The sequence below is a fragment of the Lithobates pipiens genome, unplaced genomic scaffold (genome assembly GCF_037356315.1).
Source record: "Lithobates pipiens isolate NorthernLeopardFrog02 unplaced genomic scaffold, aLitPip1_a1.2 Scaffold_27, whole genome shotgun sequence".
Classification (NCBI taxonomy): Eukaryota; Metazoa; Chordata; class Amphibia; order Anura; family Ranidae; genus Lithobates; species Lithobates pipiens.
Window position 1 is genome coordinate 21,878,448 of NW_027507788.1, and position 27,069 is coordinate 21,905,516.

General features: G+C 44.3%; 1 protein-coding gene across 1 annotated transcript in view; it reads left to right on the top strand.

The window, feature by feature from the left end:
- Positions 1–9,293: 9,293 nt before the first annotated feature.
- Positions 9,294–27,069, top strand: part of LOC143933644 (cell adhesion molecule CEACAM1-like) — a 64,135-nt gene continuing 46,359 nt past the window's right edge. The window contains exons 1-4 of the mRNA XM_077456596.1: positions 9,294–9,375; positions 9,560–9,871; positions 15,995–16,273; positions 25,220–25,498. Of these exons, the coding sequence (XP_077312722.1) occupies positions 9,297–9,375; positions 9,560–9,871; positions 15,995–16,273; positions 25,220–25,498 (949 nt within the window). The 5' untranslated portion in view covers positions 9,294–9,296. The remainder of the gene's footprint in view (positions 9,376–9,559; positions 9,872–15,994; positions 16,274–25,219; positions 25,499–27,069) is intronic.

A 27,069-nucleotide genomic window follows, 5' to 3' on the forward strand; every position in this document is an offset into this window, starting at 1 on the left:
GCACAAAGTGTCATTTGTGCAGGAAAAAAAGTCTTTTAAAATCACTTGCGGCTATTGTCGGGTCCCGTAATACAGAGAACACTCAATGAGTGTTCTCTGCATTAGCCGACAATTCATTCATTCATTGATAAAAAAAAAAAAAAAAAGCGTGGGGGTTCCCCTAAATTCAATTACCAGGCCCTTCAGGTCTGACATGGATATTAAGGGGAACCCCGTGTCAAATTTAAAAAAAAAAATTGACGTGGGGGTCCCCCTAAATATCCATAACCAGACCCTTCAGGTCTGATATGGATATTAAGGGGAACCCCGCATCAAATAAAAAAAAATTGACGTGGGGGTCCCCCTAAAAATCCATATCAGACCCTTTATCCGAGCACGCAACCTGGCAGGCCGCAGGAAAAGAGGGGGGACGAGAGAGCGGCCCCCCCTCCCTCCTGAACCGTACCAGGCCACATACCCTCAACATTGGGAGGATGCTTTGGGGGTCTGTGACCCCTCAAAGCACCTTGTCCCCATGTTGATGAGGACAAGGGCCTCATCCTCACAACCCTGGCCGTTGGTTGTGAGGGTCTGCGGGCGGGGGGCTTATCAGAATCTGGAAGCCCCCTTTAACAAGGGGACCCCCAGATCCCGGCCCCCCTCCTGTTTGAAATGGTAAGGGGGTACAAAAGTACCCCTACCATTTCACAAAGAAAGTGTCAAAATGGTTAAATAAGACAAACACACTTTTGAAAAATTCCTTTATTAAAAATAAAAAAAATAAAAAAAAGATTCCAGCGGTGCTAATCCACTCTTGCTATCCAGCGACGGGTCTCCGGGGTCCAGCGATGGATGATCATATCCAGCGACGGGGGATCTCTCACGCAGGTTTCCGTTACATCAGAGGGGGCGGGGTCACCCACACGTCACTGGGGAACCCCTGGCTTCCCTCTCCAGCGTCAGAGGGGTGGGGTCAGGTGACGGGTGGCCCCGCCCTCCTAATATAAGAAACGTCAGCGCTGGGATCTCTGCAGTGTCTCTGGAGTGGAGACAGAAGAAGGATGTATGGACAGCGCTGGACTGAGAGATCCCCCGTCGCTGGATATGATCATCCATCGCTGGACCCCGGAGGCCCTTGTCCTCATCAACATGGGGACAAGGTGCTTTGAGGGGTCACAGACCCCCAAAGCATCCTCCCAATGTTGAGGGTATGTGGCCTGGTACGGTTCAGGAGGGAGGGGGGGCCGCTCTCTCGTCCCCCCCTCTTTTCCTGCGGCCTGCCAGGTTGCGTGCTCGGATAAAGGGTCTGATATGGATTTTTAGGGAGACCCCCACGTCATTTTTTTTTTAAATTTGATGCGGGGTTCCCCTTAATATCCATATCAGACCTGAAGGGTCTGGTTATGGATATTTAGGGGGACCCCCACGTCAATTTTTTTTTTTTATTTGACACGGGGTTCCCCTTAATATCCATGTCAGACCTGAAGGGCCTGGTAATTGAATATAGGGGAACCCCCACGCTTTTTTTTTTTTTTTTATCAATGAATGAATGAATTGTCGGCTAATGCAGAGAACACTCATTGAGTGTTCTCTGTATTACGGGACCCGACAATAGCCGCAAGTGATTTTAAAAGACTTTTTTTCCTGCACAAATGACACTTTGTGCAGGGACAGTTCTAAGCACCAGAAACATGCACCCCTTCACAGGCATACTATAGATACCCCCCAGCTACGAAATTTAAAGGGATATTACACTTTTATTGTTTCACTTTAATCATTATTAAAATCACTGTTCCTGAAAAAACGGCCGTTTTTAAAACTTTTTTTTGCATTGATCCATGTCCCCTGGGGCAGGACCCAGGTCCCCAAACACTTTTTAGGACAGTAACCTGCATATTACCCTTTAAAATTAGCACTTTAGATTTCTCCCATAGACTTGTATAGGGTGTTCCGGCTTTTCGAATTTGCTGCGAACAGCCCAAATTGTTCACTGTTCGCTGAACAGGCGAACAGGCAATGTTCGAGTAGAACATGAGTTCGACTCGAACTCGAAGCTCATCCCTACCCATCACCAGCCCCCTTACATCAGAGTGTCCCATCACCAGCCCCCTTACATCAGAGTGTCCCATCACCAGCCCCCTTACATCAGAGTGTCCCATCAGCAGCCCCCTTACAACACAGTGTCCCATCACCAGCTCCCTTACATCAGAGTGTCCCATTACCAGCCCCCTTACATCAGAGTGTCCCATCACCAGCCCCCTTACATCAGAGTGTCCCATCACCAGCCCCCTTACATCAGAGTGTCCCATCACCAGCCCCCTTACATCAGAGTGTCCCATCACCAGCCCCTTTACATCAGAGTGTCCCATCACCAGCCCCTTACATCAGAATGTCCCATTACCAGGCCCCTTACATCAGAGTGTCCCATCACCAGCCCCCTTACATCAGAGTGTCCAATCACCAGCCCCCTTACAACAGAGTGTCCCATCCACAGCCCCCTTACAACAGAGTGTCCTATCACCAGCCCCCTTATATCAGAGTGTCCCATTACCAGCCCCCTTACAACAGAGTGTCCCATCACCAGCTCCCTTACATCAGAGTGTCCCATCACCAGCTCCCTTACATCAGAGTGTCCCATCACCAGCTCCCTTACATCAGAGTGCCCCATTACCAGCCCCCTTACATCAGAGTGTCCCATCAGCAGCCCCCTTACATCAGAGTGTTCCATCAGCACACCCTTACATCAGAGTGTCCCATCAGCAGCCCCCTTACATCAGAGAGTCCCATCAGCACACCCTTACATCAGAGTGTCCCATCAGCAGCCCCCTTACATCAGAGAGTCCCATCAGCACCCCCTTACATCAGAGTGTCCCATCACCAGCCCCCTTACATCAGAGTGTCCCATCACCAGCCCCTTTACATCAGAGTGGCCCACTGAGCCATCGGCCCACTGGGAAACTCCTGGTAGTCCCGATGACCAGTACATGCCTGCTCTTGTTCTCCCCGTTGGTGTATGCACTCACCTTAGAGCAGGGGCGGACTGACCGTTCGGACACTCGGGCAATGTCCGAGGGCCCCATGCCACTAAGGGGCCCCATAATCTATTGACTGGGGGCCCAATAATCTTCACCTATTGCCCAGGGGCCCCATGAGTTGTCAGTCCGCCCCTGCCTTAGAGCAGTCTGCCCCTGATCTCACAGCTAAGCTTGGTCAAACTATGCTTTTAAACCACCTCTGGGTTCAATATCTGTACTCAGATCCTGGGTTGGTTGCTTGTGCGTTTCTACTTAAATATTGAAGCTGTGCACTTGATCATGTTCGCAGCTTCTTTATATTTAGAAAGCCCTTTTCCTTAGAGAGGGTGAAGGAGATGTTTAGGCAGCTTGAGAGCTCATGCAAAGGTCAATATGTTTCAAGAGGCAGAGCTGAGACTTCCTCAATTAATGCGGCTCGTTCTGGCCACTCTCCTCCTCCCACTTAGCCAGCTCTGCCTCTTGAATCATATTGACCTTTGCATGAGCTCTCAAGCTGCCTAAACATCTCCTTCACCCTCTCTAAGGAAAAGGGCTTTCTAAATATAAAGAAGCTGCAAACATGATCAAGTGCACAGCTCCACTATTTAACTAGAAAGGCACAAGCAACCAGACCAGGATCTGAGTACAGATATTGAACCCAGAGGAGGTTTAAAAGCCGTGTTTTGACCAAGCTTGGCTGCAAGGTCACGTGCTCTAAGGTGAGCGCATTCACCAACGGGGGGAGCCATGGCTGGATTAACGTAGGGGCTATTGGAGCTGCAGCTCCAGGCCCCTACCTTAATATAGGCCCAGCCACCCAAAAAAAAACACACTGCTCATGAAAATCAATGGGCCAACAGAGTTCTCCCCTGACGGGCCCTGCATTCCGCATGCACCGCCTGGGCAGGGTGGTGGTATGGATAATGGACACCATATGAGCAGTCCTAATGGAAGCCTGGGGCACGCCAGTTCAGGGCTCTTGCAGAATTCTGGGGCTTCCATAATGTTAGGCCTGCTCGGCTGCACTCTTTCAGCTCAGAGTGCACACCAATGCACAGACCTTATGGCAACCTGGCAAATGCCAGGCTTCCCTTGTTGGCATGCGCCCTTTGGAGTTTGGACGCATGCCAACACAGGCTCTTAGAAACACAGAAGGGTGCCCAGTAAAAATGTCCACCAAAATCCTCAGCACCAAGCACATGATGCTCTTAATCCGGCCCTGGGGGGAGCACAAGAGTGGACACGAGCACGTGTTTTCTATTATTTCTAATACGAATCAGAAGAATGAAGTGAATTTAAATAGTCTTTAGGTTTTATTTTATTTAGTGCATGTTAATGCATGCAGATTTCTGCACAGGATCACATTAACCGCTTGCCGACCAACCGCCGCAGTTGTACTGCTGCAACATGGCTCGGCTGTGCAAATCACCGTCATGTTACATCGCCTCCTTATTTGTCCACTAGGGGTGCGCGCACGTTGCTGGAGGGGTGCGTGCGTGTCGCCGGAGGGGCGCTCGCACCCGCTGCTTGCCCATGGAGACAATGTGAGTGCCCGGCGGTCGTGATCACCACCAGGCTCCTGCGATCGCTCGGGGCACATAGAGAACCAGGATCTGTGTGTGTAAACACACAGTTTGCAGGTTCTCTGAGGGGAGAAGAGACAGATCGTCTGTTCTTACAGAGTATGAACAGCAATCTATCTCTTCTGCTACACAGTCCCCTTCCCCCTTCAGTTAGAACACACACTAGGAAACACAATTAACCCCTTGATCGCCCCCTAGTGCTAACTTTCCTGCCTGCTACTAGTGAAATTTTTACAGTAATCAATGTATTTTTATAGCACTGATCGCTGTATAAATGCCAGTGGTCCCAAAAATGTGTCAAAATTGTCCAATGTGTCCGCCATAATGTAGCAGTCCCGATAAAAATCGCAGATCGCCGCCATGACTAGTAAAAAAAATAATAATAAAAATGCCATAAAACTATCCCCTATTTTGTAGACGCTATAACTTTTGCACAAACCAAACAATATGCGTTTATTGTGATTTTTTTTACCAAAAATATGTAGAAGAATACACATCGGCCTAAACTGATGGAAAAATCGCTTTTTTTTATATATTTTTGGACGATATTTATTATAGCAAAAAGTAAAAAATATTGCGCTTTTTTCAAAATTGTTGCCCTTTTTTTTGTTTATAACGCAAAAAAATAAAACCCGCAGAGGAGATCAAATACCACCAACAGAAAGCTCTCTTTGTGGGGGAAAAAAAAGGATGTCAATTTTGTTTGGGTGCAAAGTAGCGCGACCGCGCAATTGTCAGTTAAAGTGATGCAGTGCCGAATCGCAAAAAGTGCTCTGGTCAGGAAAGGGGTAAAATCTTCCGGGGCTGAAGCGGTTAATGCACCATATTAATCTCTGGTTTTGTACTATTTAAGCACTTTATTTAAACACTCTTTACATATATAAGTGGATGTACTTTATATAGATTTATATTCAAGTTTTGCGCATTCTGTGACGATGTACAATCGTATATGATTGCAGTATATATATATATATATATATATATATATATATATATATATCAGTATATATATATATATATATATATATATATACTGATATATCAGTATATATATATATATATATATATATATATATATATATATAGATAGATAGATAGATAGATAGATAGATCTATATATATATATATATATATATATATATATATATATATATATATATATATATATATATATATATATATAGATAGATAGATAGATAGATAGATAGATAGATAGATAGATAGATAGATATATCTATATATATATCTATATATATATATATATATATATATATATAACTTTTTTTGATGAGATTCCATCTATTGAAGGTAATATCAAATAATATTATCTGGATAGGCATTTATTTGATTGTATAACAGTTAATAATGGTTCTACTCTACAGTTGCATTGTTAAATACTGTGTTCCCCAAAAATAAGACCTACCCGATAATAAGACCTAGCAGGATTTTCAGGGGTGGGGGGCTGCAAAATAAGCCCTAGTAAAGTTCGTTAATAAAAAAATGTAATCCACTTTGCAGAACGATTACACCGCTATAAGGTGTGTGTGTGTCTCCCTTTGTAACTGCATTATGCAAATACTTTATTTACAGATTCGCCGGAGGTCTTCTCCTCTCCTCCTGGCTGACGTCTGCAGCGGGGATATCGGCGCTTCCCTCTTCTGCTCTCCTCCCGGCTGACGTCTGTGGCCCCTCCCTCTTTAGTGCACGGAGCGGGCTGATGTCAGCGGGGGTCTCAGAGCAGAGAAGAGCTCAGGCAGATCATGCGTCACCCAGGGGAGCTGTAACAAAAGGTATTTCCCTGAAAACAATTACAAAGGGAGACACGCTGCACCCCATGCCTGCACAATTCCTACAAAATGGATTACATCATTTTATAAGTATTTTAAGATGTTTTTGTCAAAATATTGACTCCTGACCTGACGGGGAGGGGAAGGGGGAGAAGACAGGGGGACAGGATTTTTTTTTTTCGGGTGACAACCACTTTAAGATCATTGTACCGGTACATACCGTAAATAAATAAGACATCCCTGAAAATAAGCCCTAGTGTGTTTTTGGTTGCCAAAATAAATATAAGACTTGGGCTTATTTTCGGGGGAAACACGGTAAGATATATAGACTTATCACATTTAACTATTATGTCAAAAACATCAAGGATAGAAATAAATCCCACCATCTTTTGGGGAAGATTGGGACTGTGATTTGGCTAACAGGAGAAGGTCAGAGAACCTTTAAAGCTGAACAGTGGTGGTTTTTCTCCTTCAGACACACCACAGTACAGGCATTTCCCACTTTTAAGTACACAATGGGGTTTATTTACTAAAGCTGTAAAGTGCAAAATTAGGCTCACTTCTGCATAGAAACCAATGAGCTTCCAGGTTTTATTACCAAAGCTTAATTTAACAAGCTGGGGTTAGAAGCTCATTGGTTTCTATGCAGAAGTGAGCCTGATTTTGCACTTTCCAGCTTTAGTAACTAAACCCCATTGTCAGGGCCGTCTTTAAGGCAGGGCAAAAGGGGCAGCTGCCCTGGGCCCTGTCATTGTTGTGGGCCCCAAAGCAGCTGCCTCATACTTGCCAACTATCCTGGTTTAAATTCCCTTGTCCCTTGAAGTTTTAGTCCTGTGCTGTGTCCCGATATCTCAGTGTGAAGTGATGGTACTAATGCTGCCCAGCTCTGCCCTATTGTTGTGTACAGATGACTCACCTGCAGACCCTGTGTTTACATATAAATAACCAGCATTCATATGTAAATACTGGCAGCATTACTAAGTAAATAGCTGCGGCCGCCGGCATTGATATGTAAATAAAGGCGGCATTCATATGTAAATCATGCTCCCCTGCAGTGAGGAGATGATGTGTTGTAACCTCTAGCAACTAATCAGTGAGCCGTAATGTGTGCTGTAACCTCTAGCAACCAGTCAGTAAGCAGTAATGATATGCTTTAACTGCTGGCAACCAATCGCAATCGCTGCCTGATCTCATACAGTAAACTGATTTTAAGTCTAGCTGCTATTTATTGCCTGTCTCAGAGCAGGCGGAGAGTGAAATTGTATGGGGGGGGGGGGGGGGCCAAGAAATTTTTTGCCCAGGGTCCAATCAATGTTAAAGACAGCCCTGCCCATTGTGTACTTAAAAGTGGGGAATGCCTGTACTTCACAGAATACATAGACCATTTACACCAGCTTTTGCCTCACAGAGCTAACAATCTAATTTTCCACCATTAGTCATACAGATCTATAGGTGTACACACATACAGTATAAGCCAGTGATGGCGAACCTTGGCACCCCAGATGTTTTGGAACTACATTTCTCATGATGCTTCACTACACTGAAGAGTGTATGAGCATCATGGGAAATGTAGTTCCAAAACATCTGGGGTGCCAAGGTTCGCCATCACTGGTATAAGCCATTTTGGGTGCAGGTCAGTTAACCCAACAGTACTATTTTTCTATTGTGGGAAGAAACTGGAGCACTCAGGAAACCAGCACCTCTAAGGAGAACCTATAAACGCCATGCAGATAAACTGCTTGTCACTAAGCTGTCATGATGACCATTCAATTTGGACTCCAGTGGAAGAGGACTCCAGTGGAAGAGGACTCCAGTGGAAGAGGACTCCAGTGGAAGAGGACTCCAGTGGCAAACTGTGAAGCTCTGGTGACCTCCATGTCCAAGAGGCTTAAAGCAGTGCTGGAAAATAATGGTGGCCACACAAAATATTGACGCTTTGGGCCCCATTTGATTCTTTTCACTTAGGGGTGTACTCACTTTTGTTGCCAGCAGTTTAGACATTATTGGCTGTGTGTTGAGTTATTTTGAGAGGACAGCAAATTTACACTGTTATACAAGCTGTACACTCACTACTTTACATTGTAGACAAGTGCCATTTCTATGGAAGAGCCCTGGGGCCATAAAAAAAAAAAAAATACAGAATGACGTTTTTGAAAAAAATTTTTTTTCAGAATTCTGAGTTTGAAAGTCAGAATTCTGACTTTAAATCTCAGAATTCTGACTTTTAATCTCAGAATTCTGAGTTTGAAAGTCAGAATTCTGACTTTTAATCTCAGAATTCTGTAAAAAAAAAAAAAAATTTTTTTTTTTACAATTCTGAGATTAAAAGTCAGAATTCTGAGATTAAAAGTCAGAATTCTGAGTTTGAAAGTCAGAATTCTGAGATTAAAAGTCAGAATTCTGAGTTTGAAAGTCAGAATTCTGAGATTAAAAGTCAGAATTCTGAGTTTGAAAGTCAGAATTCTGAGATTGAAAGTCAGAATTCTGAGTTTGAAAGTCAGAATTCTGAGTTTTAAAGTCAGAATTCTGAGATTAAAAGTCAGAATTCTGAGTTTCAAAGTCAGAATTCTGAGTTTCAAAGTCAGAATTCTGAGTATATTTGATATTAAACTCTGACCATAGTTCTACTTTAAGAGCTGCAGAATTTCCCGTGCCATTAAATATTAAAAGCCAGTTTCCACCAGGTGTGCGGGTTTCAAGCATGCATGCTGTTTGATATATCTGCAAAACCAACCCAAGAAAACATTTACTTGTTCAACATATTTATCTCAGGATTTTCTACGTGCCTCCGATTTTTTTTTTTTTTTTTCCTAACTGAATCCCATCATACAACTAGATGACTCCGGTCATTGCAGGGTTAAAGGAAACAAAATAAACAAAAGTCATTATTCAATGAATGACAGCAGTCACTAGGATCGTGCAGTGCTCACTACATGATCGGACAGACCAGTGGACCGCACATGGCACGCAATGGGTTCTGGTGCCTCTGGGCCATTTGGCTCATTTCTTTAGGTAAGAACATCTATTAAGAAAAAGTTTTAAACAAAAAAAAAAAAAAGAAATAATGTTATTTTATCTTTTCTGGCATTTTTGTTAAGGCAGGAAATGACATTTCTAGTTGCATATTTCAGCTGCGTCTGACACAGACCAGGACACGCTTTTCCCATGTATTAATCCTGTGTATTATTTCCCACAGAGCCTGCATCTGCTGTGTCCTTGGTGAATGGAACTCTGGGGGACTCCGTGTATTTCCATCAATTTGTGTACTGGAAAGCTCCTTTGGAGTGGAGATTTGGAGTGTTTGGAGATGATGAAGTAGTTGCCGTAAGGCCTTTTTATGGTGCTCCATATTGCTACCCTCGTTGTCAGGGGAGGTGTCAACTTTCCAGCGAAGGAGCATTGCAGCTAAACAACCTGACATACACCGATCAAGGGCAGTATGTCTTTATTGTTGGGGCAATTGAACCTTACCATAGCCAGATTGTCTATTATCAGCTCCAAATATACTGTAAGTATCATCTATTACTTTCGCTGTATCTCCAATTTTGGGGTTGATTTACTAAAGGCAAAAAAAACTGTGCAGTTGCTCCAAAGCTTTGTGAATGAGCATAAGTTCTGCTGATTTCCATTATCCAATCATGTGCAAGCAAAAATGCATTTTTTCTACTTTCCTTGCACGTGATTGCACGTCATTATCCAATCACGTGCAAGCAAAAATGCATTTTTCTTACTTTCCTTGCACGTGATTGCACGTCATTATCCAATCACGTGCAAGCAAAAATGCATTTTTCTTACTTTCCTTGCACGTGATTGCACGTCATTATCCAATCACGTGCAAGCAAAAAATGCATTTTTCTTACTTTCCTTGCACGTGATTGCATGTCATTATCCAATCACGTGCAAGCAAAAATGCATTTTTCTTACTTTCCTTGCACGTGATTGCACGTCATTATCCAATCACGTGCAAGCAAAAATGCATTTTTCTTACTTTCCTTGCACGTGATTGGGTATTGTTCTCAAGGTGAAGCCTTGCCTCATTTACTAAGCTCTGGAGCAACTGCACTTGCAAAGTGCACAGACTAATTTGTCTCTAGTAAATCAACCCCTATCTGTCTATCTATCTATCTTGGCAACTAATTGTTAACCCGTTGGCGCCACCTGCATGCAGATATGTGTCCTCTCGGGCGGGTGGGCCTAGGCGCCGAGCGGCTGCGTATTTGCGTTACCGGCACAGTTACTGGTGACTAACGGAAAGCTTACGATCAATACTTTCAATGGGGAGCTTTTCGATCACGTATCCGCCGTGACAGCCAATCACAGTGGTCACATGATCATAAACCCTGCCCCGCCCTCCCGACATCCTAAACCCCTTATGGGGCTGCTCCGGCTCAAAAGGGTTGAATACCACGGTTTAAACCAAGAATTCTGAATTGGGTTTGCAAGCTCTTTATTTCTCTTCTCATCTATCAATTTAACTATCTATATGGTGACTAATTTTGAATAAATGCAAATAACATTTTTGTTACTTAATAATTTTCACTCCAAGTAAAGTGTATCAAAGGGCTCTTCCACACAGGTTGGTTCGGTGATGATCTGGCCCGTGGATATCCGCTTGCTCAGCGGGGATCGCTCTTTTGATCCCCTATGAGCAGGAAGATGACAGGTTTGTCTCTGCACACTGTGCCGGGATGGACCTGTCAGAGCGCCGCTCTCCCCTATGGGAGATCAGGTGACAACGGAGCGCAGAGTCCGCCGTCACCCGATCCGATTCGATGACGCATAGAAAATTAGGTTTTTCCTCCGTCAGACTTTTTCATATCGGAGCGGGTCAGATGTCAGAGGACATGTCACCGCTGACATCCGACACTCCATAGAGGTCTATGGAGCATCCGTTCAGGTCCACCTGAAAAACGGACAGGCGGACCTGAACGGATCAGCCGAGTGAAAGAGGCCTGAACCCAAAACAAATTTTTTTTATATTTTTCAGCCTACTTGATCCTTGGTGCATACCTCCCAACTTTTTGAGATGGGAACGAGGGACACCTATTAGAAAAACTATGTAAGTATAGGACACAACCCCTGCCACACCTCCTTAATGGAGAATTATACAAATGGATTAGTTAAGCCTGCAAGTGCTTTACTTTACCACTACTATTCCTTTATGCTGGCTTTTGAAATTTACAAATGCAGCAGTTTAGAAATTGGATGAAAAGTGTAGCACCCGGAAACACTTTTTTAAAAAGAAAAAAAGTGTATTTTATACACAACTATATATATCAGACCAAAATGCGAAGGAGAGAGGGGTGGAGGGACTTTGCTCCAAATCAGGGACAGTTGGGAGCTATGCTTGGTGTGATGGCTGCATTCCTTTTGATTATTAAGACTTTTTGTCCTCTATTTTCACCTGGTAATCCTACAAATAACACATTTGCTGTCCCTAGGTGGGTACATCACTCTTCCACAGTTTCTATGGAGGGAGCCTTGGTTATCATCCTAGGCAGTTCCCCTGAAATGCACTAAAAACATGTCCATGTTACTTCATCTCCATTATATAGATGGCAAGGCAATTGATAGTTTACAGAAGATAGCTAGGAATGAATATAATCTTTGATGCAGCTCACAGGAAGTGCTAGGGACACTGTGTTTCTGGAAAGATCAACAAGTATTTGTTGCTGAAAATGTTTTTAGCTTGAAAAAAAAGAAAATGAATGCAGTCATCACATTTAAGGAATGTAAGCCTCAACATATTGCAATTTGTTTGTGGGTTTAGTTATCCTTTAAGAAAAGCTCATGCTCCTTTATAGTTCATCTGACTGCCATCAAACTGTTGATTCAGTGGCACTTAACTCCATATTGGCCTCACAACATGTAGCCCACGGTGGATGAACACTGTTTTAGAGGCTGTCTGGAACCCAGTACCCTAAACCATATTTTCTATTTTCAGACCTTTTTGGAAAAGGGTGCAGGACCTGATCCCCGGGCCGTTTTTAAGGCAGGGCAAAAGGGGCAGCTGCCCTGGGCCCTGTCATTGTTGTGGGGCCCAAAGCAGCTGCTTCATACTTACCAACTATCCTGGTTTAAATTCCCCCGCCCCTTGATGTTCTAGTCCTGTGCTGTGTCCCAATATCTCTGTGTGAAGTGCTGCTACTAATGCTGCCCAGCTCTGCCCTATTGTTGTGTACAGATGACTCACCTGCAGACCCTGTGTTGACATGTAAATTACCGGCATTCATATGTAAATAAAGGCGGCCGGCGGCATTGATATGTACAGTGGTGTGAAAAAGTGTTTGCCCCCTTCCTCATTTCCTGTTCCTTTGCATGTTTGTCACACTTAAGTGTTTCGGAACATCAAACCAATTTAAGCAATAGTCAAGGACAACACAAGTAAACACAAAATGCAATTTGTAAATGAAGGTGTTTATTATTAAAGGTGAAAAAAAATCCAAACCATCATGGCCCTGTGTGAAAAAGTGATTGCCCCCTAAACCTAATAACTGGTTGGGCCACCCTTAGCAGCAACAACTGCAACCAAGCGTTTGCGATAACGTGCAATGAGGCTTTTACAGCGTCCTGGAGGAATTTTGGCCCACTCATCTTTGCAGAATTGTCCTAATTCAGTTACATTAGAGGGTTTTCGAGCATGAACGGCCTTTTTAAGGTCATACCACAACATCTCAATAGGATTCAGGTCAGGACTTTGGCTAGGCCACTCCAAAGTCTTCATTTTGTTTTTCTTCAGCCATTCGGTGGTGGACTTGCTGGTGTATTTAGGATCATTGTCCTGCTGCAGAACCCAAGTTCGTTTCAGCTTGAGTACGCAAACAGATGGTCGGACATTCTCCTTCAGGATCTCTTGGTAGACAGCAGAATTCATAGTTCCTTTTATCACGGCAAGTCTTCCAGGTCCTGAAGCAGCAAAACAGCCCCAGACCATCACACTACCACCACCATATTTTACTGTTGGTATAATGTTCTTTTTATGAAATGCAGTGTCTTCTACGCCAGATATACTTGGACACACACCTTCCAAAGAGTTCCACTTTTGTCTCATCGGTCCACAGAATGTTGTCCCAAAAGTCTTGGGGATCATCAAGATGTGTTGTGGAGAAATTGAGACGAGCTTTGATGTTCTTTTTGCTCAGCAGTGGTTTTCTCCTTGGAACTCTGCCATGCAGGCCATTTTTGCCCAGTCTTTTCCTGATGGTGGAGGCATGAACGCTGACCTTAACTGAGGCAAGTGAGGCCTGCAGTTCCTTGGACGTTGTTGTGGGGTCTTTTGTGACCTCTGGGATGAGTCGTCGCTGCGCTCTTGGGGTAATTTTGGGCGGCCGGCTACTCCTGGGAAGGTTCACCACTGTTCCATGTCTTCGCCATTTGTGGATAATGGCTCTCACTGTGGTTCGCTGGATTCCCAAAGCTTTGGAAATGGCTTTATAACCCTTTCCAGACTGATAGATCTCAATTACTTTCTTTCTCAATTGTTCCTGAATTTCTTTGGGTCTCGGCATGATGTGTAGCTTTTAAGGATCTTCTGGTGGACCTTACTGTGTCAAGCAGCTCCTATTTAAGTGATGCCTTGATTGTGAACAGGTGTGGCAATAATCAGGCCTGGGTGTGGCTAGAGAAATTGAACTCAGGTGTGGACAACCACAGTTATAGTATGTTTTAACAAGGGGGGCAATCACTTTTTCACACAGGGCCATGATGGTTTGGATTTTTTTTCACCTTTAATAATAAACACCTTAATTTACAAATTGCATTTTGTGTTTACTTGTGTTGTCCTTGACTATTGTTTAAATTGGTTTGATGTTCCGAAACACTTAAGTGTGACAAACATGCAAAGGAACAGGAAATGAGGAAGGGGGCAAACACTTTTTCACACCACTGTATATCATGCCCACCTGAGGTCATATCCACAGTAATCTCTAGCAACCAATCAACACGCAGAAATCATGTGCTGTAACCTCTAGCAACTTACCAGTGAGCTTTAATGTGTTCTGTAACCTCTAGCAACCAGTCAGTGAGAGGTAATGATACACTGTAACCTCTGGCAACCAATCGCAATAGCTGCCTGATCTGATTCAGTAAACTGATTTTGAGTCTAGCTGCTATTTATTGTATGTCTCAGAGCAGGTGGAGAGCGAAACTGCATGGGGAGGGGGCCCCTAAGAAATTTTTTGCCCAGGGTCCAATCAATATTAAAGACGGCCCTGCCTGGTCCACCACTTGACCTGGACCTGGTGTCACACTGGACCTCTTATTTGCACACATTCCTCTGTACCTTCCATCTCCCACTGGCATACCGTGAACTAACGCCACGTGCACACGAACAAACTTTCCGTCAGAATAAAATCCGACGGAGTTACGACCGAACAGACTTGCCCACACGCGATCGGACCAAAGTCCGTTCTTTTCGAATGTGATGACGTAAGACGGGACTAGAAAATGAAGTTCAATAGCCAGTAGCCAATAGCTGCCCTTGCGTCGTATTTGGTCCGTCGGACCAGCATACAGATGAACAGTTTTCCCGATAGAAATTGATTCCGTTGGAAAGATTCAAAACATGTTCTTTTTCTACATCTGTCGGAATTTTTAAAGAAAAACTATCACATTATCCCACACACGATCGGAACATTCGACGGAATGATTCCATCGGACCTTTTCTGCCGGAAAGTCCGGTCGTGTGTACGCGCCATTAGCTATGCTATTTTGGGGGCCACTCAATAGACCAGTGTTTCTTTGTTTTTTTTCAGTTAAGCCACCCCTTAAAGCGGAGCTCCACCCTAAAGTGGACCTTCCACTCATTGGAATCCTCCCCCCCTCCGGCGCCACAGTTGGCACCTTTCAGGGGGGAGGGGGGTGCAGGTACCTGTACAGTACAGGTATCTGCACCCACTTCTGGCATAGCTATCTGCGGAAAGGGGCGTAGATCTACGCCCCTTTCCGAAAGTCCCCCGCTGCCTGCTGGGAAACACACAGATCCCAGAGGCAGCGGGACCATCCTTATTGCGCAGCGTGACTCGAGCATGCGCAGTAGGGAACCGGGAAATGAAGCCGAAAAGGCTCCACTTCCTGATTTCCATACCCAAGATGGCAGCGGCAGCACCCGAGAGACGATCGAGAGACCGGCTTCGGGTGCCGACATCGCGGGCGCGCTGGGCGGGTAAGTGTCCTTATTTTAAAAGTCAGCAGCTGCAGTATTTGTAGCTGCTGGCTTTTACAAAAAAAAAAAAATGGCGGACTCCCGCTTTAAAATGATTATTATATCAAGGCATCCTATTCTAAAATGTAAAAAATTAAAGGCCAAGGCCAAGTGAGAACCATGGCTAACTAACAGACATTTCCTTTAGGGAATTTGAGGCACTGCAGGCCACACTCCTGTCTGTTGGGATATCTGATCACCATAAGGACCACATTTTTCTGCCACATTCTGATTGTAATTACTGATCCAAGTGAAATTGTGTCTATTGATTTTAATTCGTGTATTTCAATGCATTTGTTGCTGCTTATGAATTGACATTTTATTGGCATTTGTTTCTGTGTATCCCTTTTAATAAAAGCCTTTTGTAATTTAAATTATAGTTACATATAACTTATTTACTTTTATTTTTTGCCTTTCTTTATTTTAAAGCTCCTCTCAACGTTCCACTTCTCATTCTTAACGCTTCTCATAACCGCCTTGTGAGTGGAAGCAATGTTACATTTCATTGTGATGGTGGTAACCAGAATATCACTACCTACATCTTTTACCGTGATGGGAAGAAAATCTGCTCTGATCCCCATGTGACCTGCCGGGATTCCTACCTCTACATCCAGCCAATCACAGGGAGTGACAGCGGGAGGTACACCTGCACCATCCAAAACCCTGTCAGCTCCAACATCAGCAATGTCCTTCTAGCGACTGTATCAGGTAACCATTTTCATTGTAAAACTATAATTCAGGCCGATATAAAAATACACCAATGAATGCAGTTGTGTTCTTTAAAACAATAAAATAAGTATAATTATATATATAAGTATAATTTATAATATAAGTATAATTTACCTTGTTTAATCATCGATGGAATTGAGAAGTTGGATATCTCCTCCTGAACCCTATGAGAGATTCGTTTTTTTTTTTACATCATTTACCTAACCTCATACCGATGGGACAAGGTGTTGTAATTCTTAGCCCTTGTACACGCGGTCAGACATTCTGACAACAAAATCTGTCGGATTTTGTCCGACGTATTTTGTCCAACACTGGTGTTGCATACACACAGTCGGACAAAGTTGTTGGAAAATCCGATCGTTTGTAACGTGATGACGTTATTTTGTTACAACGGAACTACGTTCAGGCTAGTAGCCAATAGCTTTGGTCTAGGAATTTGATCTGAGCATGCGTGGCACTTTGTCCGATCGGAATTCTCTACAAACGATCGGACAAAGTTCGAGGTTAAGGTTTGTAGTAGGCCAAAGACCCTGGACCAGAAGCCGATCAGATGTGGGCATGACCACCATATATGTAAGACATCCCGTGCTGAATTCTGTAAACATTTGTCACTACTGTCAGCTCTAAAACTTTGTTGGTCGGATATTCCGACAGAAACAGTCTGATGGAGCCCACACACGGTCGAATTATGCGACAACACGGTCCGATCGGACATTTTCCGTCGGAATGTCCGACCGTGTGTACAAGGGCTAAAGGTTTGTGGATGGAGCTTAGTATGGCTGTTCACTGATAGGACTATCATTGGTACAAACATCTACAGCACCCACAAGGATGACAACGCTGCAGTGATCTTACTGCAGGAGGAAGATAGTTGTCACCCTAGCAAGTGAAGTGCCAATGATTCTATTGACAGAATCAAATATTTGCAAAATGTTCCAGGGATTACATAGAAAAACAGAGTCCATAGTCTATGCCCTTGTACACACGGTCGGACATTTCGACAACCAAATCCGTCGGATTTTGTCAGTCGGATTTTGTCCGTCGGATCTTGTCCGAAACTGTTGCATACACGCGGTCGGACAAAGTTGTTGAAAAATCCGATCTTTCAGAACGTGATGACGTAATTTCGTTACGATGGGACTACGTTCAGACTAGTAGCCAATAGCTTTGATGTAGGAATTTGATCTGAGCATGCGTGGCACTTTGTCCGATCGAAATTCTCTACACATGATCGGAGTATGTCCGATCGGACCAGTTTGTCGGAAAATATTTCCAGCAAGTTTGAAAATTTGGTCCGACGGATATTCCGATGGTTATTCCTAAGCCCCTGTACACACGGTCGGACATTCTGCCAACCAAATCCGTCGGATTTTGTCTGTCGGATTTTGCCTGTCGGATCTTGTCCGAAACTGTTGCATACACACGGTCGGACTAAGTTGTCGAAAAATCCGATCATTCAGAACGTGATGACGTAATTTCGTTACGATGGGACTAGTAGCCAATAGCTTTGATGTAGGAATTTGATCTGAGCATGCGTGGCACTTTGTCCGATCGAAATTCTCTACACATGATCGGAGTATGTCCGATCGGACCAGTTTGTCGGAAAATATTTCCAGCAAGTTTGAAAATTTGGTCCGACGGATATTCCGATGGAAACAGTCCGATGCATACCACACACAGTCGGATTATCCGACAACACGATCCGATAGGACACATTCCGACGGATTCTCCGACCGTGTGTACAAGGGCTTACTGGTATGGGAACCCTTGCTACATATGTGATTTTATAATTTGACCATAATTCTACTTGAAGAGCTGCAGAATTGCCTGTGCTAAATGTTAAATCAGTTTCCACCAGGTGTGCAGGTTTCAAGCATGGATGCTGTTTGATGTACCGTATTTGCAAAACCATTTTTACCACTAGGCTCATTGCGGGGGGTTTAGTTCCATACAAAATTGCTGTTTGGCCAAGAAAAACAGGAATTAAAAGGCTGCAGTATTACCTAGTGAACGCCTGCAAGCCTTTGCTCTACTGGCTTCTTAAAAATAATCCACTGTCAATTGTTTTTCAAAGACTGTGGCCATGTGAACCTGGCCTAAATCCTTTGATTTGATTTCTGCTTCTTCACCGCCCAATCACAGGCTGGGGGCAGGTAGGTGACCAAGCTGTATTACTAAACTACAGTAGAGAAAAGTCAAGTCACCTTCCTTCTCTTGGTGGACCTCCAATGGCTTTACTGATGTGCATCACTTTTAAACCATACACTCGTTTTTGTCATGGGAGGCCCTCCAGGAGATGCACGCGATTCCTGGGCAGGAACATTTCCATTACTTGAAATTGCACAACTGGATCCTACCACACTGTCGTACTTCCTCCTTCCTTTTTTGCAAGGCGTCTTTTGAGCATACTTGTTTACACTCCCCGGGGTCCCCCAGTCTTATTTTGTCACTTTACGCCTCTGTTAAAGCGGGAGTCCACCGGGACTCCGCTTTTTTTTTTTTTTTTTAAAGCCAGCAGCTACAAATACTGCAGCTGCTGACTTTTAAAATAGTGACACTTACCTCTCCAGCGCGCCCGCGATGTCGGCACCCGAAGCCGATTTCTAGATCGTCTCTCGGGTGCTGCCGCCGCCATCTTGGGTATGGGAATCAGGAAATGGAGCCTTTCGGCTTCATTTCCCTGTTCCCTACTGCGCATGCGCGAGTCGCGCTGCGCAATAAGGACGGTCCCCGCTGACTCTGGGATCTGTGTGTTTCCCAGCAGGCAGCGGGGCACTTGCGGAAAGGGGCGGGCACTTGCGGAAAGAGGCGTAATCTACGCCCCTTTCCGCAGAGAGCTATCCCGGAAGTGGGTGCAGATACCTGTACTGTACAGGTATCTGCACCCCCCTCGCCCCTGAAAGGTGCCAATTGGAGGGGGGGAGGGTTCCGATGAGCGGAAGGTCCACTTTAGGGTGGACCTCCGCTTTAATGTTAGGTTGTCTTTGTCGACCCTTTCCTATGTGACACAAAAGGATCAGGATCCTGGTTCTAGTATTGAGGGGGAGGACTAGAGTAAGGTCTGGACGATGATAGCGAGATGTTCCTTCGATACTACCACTCTCGTGGCTGCTTATAAAGTCCTCCTGCAGTGGTACTGCATCCCAGCAAGGCTTGCCCATGCTTTTCCTGGCAGTAGTGACAAATGTTTACAGAATTCAGCATGGGGATGTCTTACATATATGGTGGTCATGCCCACATCTGATCGGCTTCTGGTCCAGGGTCTTTGGCCTACTACAAACCTTATTTTCATGTAACAGTCAGTAAAGATGCCCAGTTGGCTCTTTTACATTGCCCTATACTGGGTCTTTTCGCACCTCAGCAGAAATTGGCCTCATACTGTACCTTTTTATATACGCCAAACAAATTATTGCCCAGGCCTGGAAGGCTCCCTCTGTTGCTGTTCGGGGAGTGAAAATCATTATGACGGCTATGGTGATTAGTGTGCAGATATCCAGTATTTTGAAGGACTCACTTGGAAAATTCTTGAAATTTTAGGACCCTTGGTAAACTTACTCCTGCCTGTCCCTGCCCCCCGACTAGCTATGGTCAATTGTAAACTTTGCTTGTACAGGTCCCGCGTCCGTGGTACTCACCCTCTCTTGGGGCCTCTCTCTATCTTCTCTTTCTTTCTCCTTTCTCTTCCTCTGTCTCTCTCCTTTCCTCTATATTCCTGATATGAAAGTTATTAAATGGAGACTGCTATTCCATTAGGGAAAGTGCAGTATTGCTTGTGATATTTACCTAATTTTTACCCTGGTACTAGTATCAGTCTATAGTTATGTTATTTACCATACGTACATACGCTATTTTTGTACGTGCTTGTTCAATGTCGCCCCTGCATGGGCAAACCATGGCTTGTTATGCTCTTTCGAAACTTAAAGCGGGAGTCCGCCGGGACTCCGCGTTTTTTTTTTTTTAAAAGCCAGCAGCTACAAATACTGCAGCTGCTGACTTTTAAAATAGTGACACTTACCTGTCCAGCGCGCCCGCGATGTCGGCACCCGAAGCCGATTTCTAGATCGTCTCTCGGGTGCTGCCGCCGCCATCTTGGGTATGGGAATCAGGAAATGGAGCCTTTCGGCTTCATTTCCCTGTTCCCTACTGCGCATGCGCGAGTCGCGCTGCGCAATAAGGACGGTCCCCGCTGACTCTGGGATCTGTGTGTTTCCCAGCAGGCAGCGGGGCACTTGCGGAAAGGGGCGGGCACTTGCGGAAAGAGGCGTAATCTACGCCCCTTTCCGCAGAGAGCTATCCCGGAAGTGGGTGCAGATACCTGTACTGTACAGGTATCTGCACCGCCCTCCCCCTGAAAGGTGCCAATTGTGGCGCCGGAGGGGGGGAGGGTTCCGATGAGCGGAAGGTCCACTTTAGGGTGGACCTCCGCTTTAATAAAAATATTGAACTGGAAAAGTCAGATCACCATGCTGGCTCTGCTGTCCAGCAGTGCTGTGTAAATATCAGGACTGACTTTAAAAGTTATTTAACAAGTAAATCAGCTCATATATCAGAGAGGGAGAGCACAGTGCACATGTGCAGGTTTTGAACAAGAAAGAAGAGTGCACGCTCCTGGGATTCTGAGAGCGAGCACTCAATGCACAGAGCATCCCAGATGCTGGGCAGGATTGGGCTGATGATCTACAGTTGTTGCTTTTTGGGCAGGCTTTGGGGTTTGCCACTCATGGCCTACTGGCAAGATATTTAAACTAAGCACAATATTTCAAAGCTGATTTGTGGGGTCTCTTGAATACATAGTGTATTTTTTGAAAAGGTGAACTTATTCTTGAATTGCAAGTATGGATATTTCTACACTCCAGCTTAGACCAATGTAACTATACATATACCATATTTGGCCAATCCCTATGGAAGCTGGAAATAACTGTAGTAGGTACTGCTATTCCTGTGATCTCCACTAGATCACCTGTGCCAAGCAGCTGCCCCGTTGCTTACTGAATACAATTTGTTTAATAGTCATGGGTGCCAATTTGATAGCACTTTGCATTTCCTCAATTAATGCAAAGTGTTCTCTAATTGGACCACGTAGAGACTGTGAAGTTACCACCCCATCTCTCCATCTCATCCAATAAAAGAATGCTTTGTATTCGCTGAGAAATAAATATATTCCTACATTCCTATTGGTGCATCACTATGATGGCTGCTTTATCTGGCCAACAGGAATGCAAAGGAGGCAGTATAAGGAAGGCCAGCTTTGTCTACTCTGTGTGCCTGCACTTTATATCAGCAGTTTATTTACTATTTTTTTGTGTTTTGGTAGACAAGCTATCTTGACTGCTGAGGTGCAATGGGCCTAAGTCCCAATTAACATAACACAATGGGATCAAATCCGCCACCACACTTGGCCTTTACCCCATTATTCCCCGTGACGGTATTCCCGAGTCTGGCTCGGGGTGGAATTTTTATACCAAAAGCGGTAACCCCGAGCCAGACTCGGGACCGCATCGCTGGATCCAGGAGGACGTTTACTTACCTTCTCCCTTGGATCCAGTGATGTCCCCGCGCTGTACGAGCGAGCCGTGTCTCGCTCAATCTATCACGGAGCCAGGCTCCGTTCACTGCGAGCGTTGCGACGCACGGGGACGGAGATCGGCGCCAAATTCAAAAAGTGAAACACACACATTACATACAGTATAATGTTATCTTACAGATTACATTGCTGTATGTAATTTCACATCCCCTTTGTCCCTAGTGGTCTGCCCAGTGTCCTGCATGCAGTTTTATATAATAAAAACTGTTCTTTATGCCTGGAAACTGGAGATTGTCCATAGCAAACAAAACTGTCCCTTTACATCAAAAATGGTTTTAGACCAGCTAGAAAACAGCGATAATAAATTAGAATCACTCGCAGAATTGAGGGATAGCAATTTGTGGGGAGATCCGTCATCAAATATTGAAAAGTAATGACAGTGACAATTCTGCAACTGAGCAAATTTCTGTGTTTTTGATTTGATTACATTATTGAATAATTTTTATTATTGTTATAATATTATTTGGTACAATTATTTATAATTATTTATTATATTATAATTTATGATTTCATTTTTCAAACTTTTTAATACCCGGTATGTCTGCTACACTCTGGTTTGGACAGATTTAAGTGAGTTATTCCTAAGAATTACAGGACTACAATATAAAACGCCAAATTTTCATGCAAAATAATGGTACCACTTTTAGCACCTAAAATCTGAAATAATCGTACCGCCAGGGAGGTTAAATAAGGCACTTACAAGCATTAGGTGGGAAATAGCAAGGCCACAGCTTTATTAAATTCCATCACATAACATGTGAACACATTTAACCAGTGCCAGTCACAGTCGTACTGTGAGCACTCAATTCCAAAAGAGGGGAGTGGGGCCTGTCCTTACCATAAGTGCTGGATAGACAGCCTACTTCCAATTTTTCATCAAGGGCATAGCCCATTACAGCAACTTTAAATGCTGGCAAGGTCTAGAAACTGCAGCAAGCTGTGACGTACCATAACAGAGGAAAAAAGTGGCGCACTAGGGGGCAGGGTAAGAGTTACGTGTGTCCTGGGGCGTGTTTCTAACAGTGGGGGGCGTGGCTACATGTGACACGTCACTGATCTCTGCTCCCGATCACAGAGAGCAGAGATCAGTGACACTGTCCCTAGGCAGAATGGGGAGATGCTTGTTTACATTAGCAGCTACCTGTTCTTCCTTCCCATGAGACGATATCCCCACGGCAATCGAGTCCGCAGTGACCCGCGACCCAAGTCATGGAGATCTTGGCTGGCGCACGTGCCTCCGGCGTGGCGCGCGCGATGGCACGGCGGCAAATTTAAAGGGACGTACCCGTACGCCCATTTGCCTGTCCGTGCCATCTGCCGACATACATTTGCGTGCGCCGGTTGGGAACCGGTTAAGAAATGGCACCGCAAGAGAATCACGTGTTTTAGGGTGTTTTTTGCACATTTACAGAAACGTGCAATTCTGCCTGTGTTTTCTCCGCTGATCCCAAGTGTAAACAGGGCCTTAAAGTTTTTATTAAGTAAATATAACACTTGCTTCATCGATACGTCAGACTGAGTAGACAGATTACTGTGCAGCAACAGGGGGATCTATGTCCAGAAGTAGAAAAACAGTGGAAAAATGTCCCAGGGATTTTGCCGGTTAGGGATATAGTAAAGTAGGAAAGTAGAAGGCGTAAATGCAAAAATACTAAGTTTTTATTAATGAACAAATATACACATAATAAAAAATGAAAACCAGATAGCAATGGTCATATGGTATACAGTGTACATCTAAATACTGAATCGTAAGGTTGGTCTTGGGGTGATAGACCCAACATTCACATAAAAATTCAGAAATCCCGACATATTTCGGAAAATAATTCCTTCTTCACGGGCTCATGCGTTGAAGAAGGAATTTTTTTCCTAAACATGTCAAGATTTCTGAATTTTTATGTGAATGTTGGGTCTTTCAACCCAAGTCCAATCCTCTGATTCAGTATTTAGATGTACACTGTATACCATATGACCATTGCTATCTGGTTTTCATTTTTTACTATGTGTATATTTGTTCATTAATATAAATGTTGTATTTTTTTCATTTACGCCTTCTACTTTCCTACTTGACTATATCCCTAGCCCGAAAAATCCCTGGGGCATTTTTCCACAGTTTTTCTTTTGAATATTGGGATGTGGCCTGGGTTTAGGCTTTTACAAACTATCTATAAATAGTTTTTCACTTTCCACAATAATGTATGTCCAGAAATAGGAAGGTTAGGAGATAATATTTCGCCAAGTTGACAGCAGTCTGTCATAGAAAATTCTTTGTTTTTATTGCTAAACCCCCTACTGAGGACCCCTCGGTCTACTTCCTCTCCAACTTTTCCCAAAGTCCAAGAACAGATTGTTTATGTTACAAATGTTCAAGATTAGTTTGCAATGCTAAGTATGGGAAAACCACATAACTCCTTCCGATGGCTTGCATTAATTCCAATTATTGAAAGACGGAGAGACAGAACCCACTTCTAATAATGCAAATTGTAATATTATACATATATCAAAATTATAAACCTCAAAAAAATCAATCACACCTATAGTACAGTGCTGGGCAGGGCTGTCTTTAATATTGATTGGACCCTGGGCAAAAATTTTCTTGGGGCCCCCCCTCCCCCATATAATTTCACTCTCCGCCTGCTCTGAGACATGCAATAAATAGCAGCTAGACTAAATCATTTTACTGTATCAGATCAGGCAGAAATTGTGATTGGTTGCCAGCAGTTAAAGCATATCATTACTGCTTACTGACTGGTTGCTAGAGGTTACAGCACACATTACAGCTCACTGATTAGTTGCTAGAGGTTACAACACATCATCTCCTCACTGCAGGGGAGCATGATATACATAGGAACGCCGCCTTTATTTACATGTCAATGCCGCCGGCCGCAGCTATTTACTTAGTAATGCCACCGGTATTTACATATGAATGCCGGTTATTTATATGTAAACACAGGGTCTGCAGATGAGTCATCTGTACACAACAATACGGCAGAGCTGGGCAGCATTAGTAATAGCACTTCACACTGAGATATCGGGACACAGAACAGGACTAAAACTTCAAGGGACGAAGGAATTTAAACCTGGATAGTTGGCAAGTATGAGGCAGCTGCATTGGGCCCCACAACAATGACAGGGCCCAGGGCAGCTGCCCCTTTTGCCCTGCCTTAAAGACGGCCCTGGGGTGGAAGGTAACAATTTTACTAGGTGGGCTGCATTTAGACCAAAGCTGTCCTTTAAGTGGACCTAATAATTGATATAATTATTCAATAATAATGTTGATTATATTACTAAAAATAAAAATGATAGGTAACTGTTTTTCTTTTTTTTCTTTTTTATGTTTAAAGCCACTCTCACTCCTCCTGCCCTCGTTCCTAATTCTGCTCCTGATCATCTTTTTAATGGATCCTATGCGTCTTTCCATTGTGATGCCGGTGGGCAGCATGTTGCTACTTACACTTTCTACCGTGATGGGAAGAACATCTGCTCGGAGCCCCATGTGACCTGCAAGGATTCCAACCTCTACTTCCAGACAATCTCAAAGCATGACAGCGGAAGGTACACCTGCACCATCCACAATACTGCCAGCTCCAGCATTAGTAACATCTTGCAACTGAGTGTATCAGGTGAGTAATTAATTAAGGGTCAAAGTCACACAAAATCTTTTTTATGGCAGGTAAATTTCAATTGTAAATCAAGTCATGGAAATTCTTGCCTGAGTTGATAATCCGAGAATCATTTCAGCGTGAAGGTCAGTGGGAAATGCTCTACCTCTGCCAGACAATCAATATTTTTCAAGAAGACGGTCTTTTTCGGCTCACACGGTCACTGGCATGAAGTTGCAGGCTTGAAATGCTGTCCTGAGCAGGGGCGGACTGACCATTGGGCCACTCGGGCACAACCCACAGCATTAAATGTAGTCTGTATATGCAGTGAAGCCTGCTTGTTATACTCACTGTGGAACCTAAGGGGTTAATCCTGCACACTGTGTAAGAAGGCTGTTTGATCATGTCTTCTCTGATCCTCCCCTTCTTCCACAGTCCCCAATCCATCTCCTGATAGAACAGAGCCTTGGGGGGGCAGGCCGCACATGCTCATTTTGGTGTGTATTGCTAGAGAGTTTTTGTTCCTCTTGGGAGGGTGCGTGTGATCAGCACAGGGCCAGTCAGCACTGTCCAGACAGAGGGTCAGGGGTCATGCAGCCTCATAGGACAATCAGGGGAGAATGAAAATTCCTCCTACAAGCTTTAACCAGTCACAAAACTTCTTTATACTGCTGATGAGAAAAGGCATTTAGCAGTTTATATTTACTAAAAGAATTGCATTTCCATGTTCTGTGTACTGTGGAAGACCAGATATAGTGAATACCGGGTCCTAGTCTTGGTGTCAGAATTAATGAACCCCTGTGCATGCACAGAAGTTACATCATCCTGAGATGACCATTCAGGATGCCCAAAGACCCAGTGCCTGGAGGAACCCAGGGAGAACATGCTGGCAGGGGCGGACTGACCATTGGGCCACTCGGGCACTGCCCGAGGGCCCCGAGCCACTAGGGGGCCCCATCAGGGTTGCCAGCCTCAGTAAAACCTGGGACAGTATGTAAAAATCTGTGTTTTTTTTTACATCTGTCTCTGAAATGTCCCTTACCGACATCCTTTTGGTCTAAAAAAAATTATAGCTACCCCACCTCTCTAGTACCTTCTCAGCCAATAGAAACATGTCTGTGTATACTGTGTGTGTGTATGTGTATACTGTGTGTGTGTGTGTGTGTGTATACTGTGTGGCCTCATAATGTCTGATTGCCTGGGGGGCCCCATAATCTCCTATTGCCCGGGGGCCCCATGAGTTGTCAGTCCGCCCCTGGTCCTGAGTGATGCTGGCCTAGTGCAGGATAAAACTTATTTTCCTGGCATGTGTCAGAAAGTGGGAGCACAACCTATTGAGAAATAGTCATTTAAAATGAAGCTAAGCTCAGTTTACATTCCTGGCGCAATGTCTTGGTGTCAGAATGAATGAACCCCTGTGCAGGCACAGAAGTTACGTCATCCTGAGATGACCATTCAGGATGTCCAAAGACCCAGTGCCTGGAGGAACCCAGGGGAGAACATGCTGGCAGCAGAGGTGGACCTGGCCAACATTGACTAGTTGAAAAAGAGTAATGCCCCGTACACACGGTCAGACTTTCCGATGGAAAATG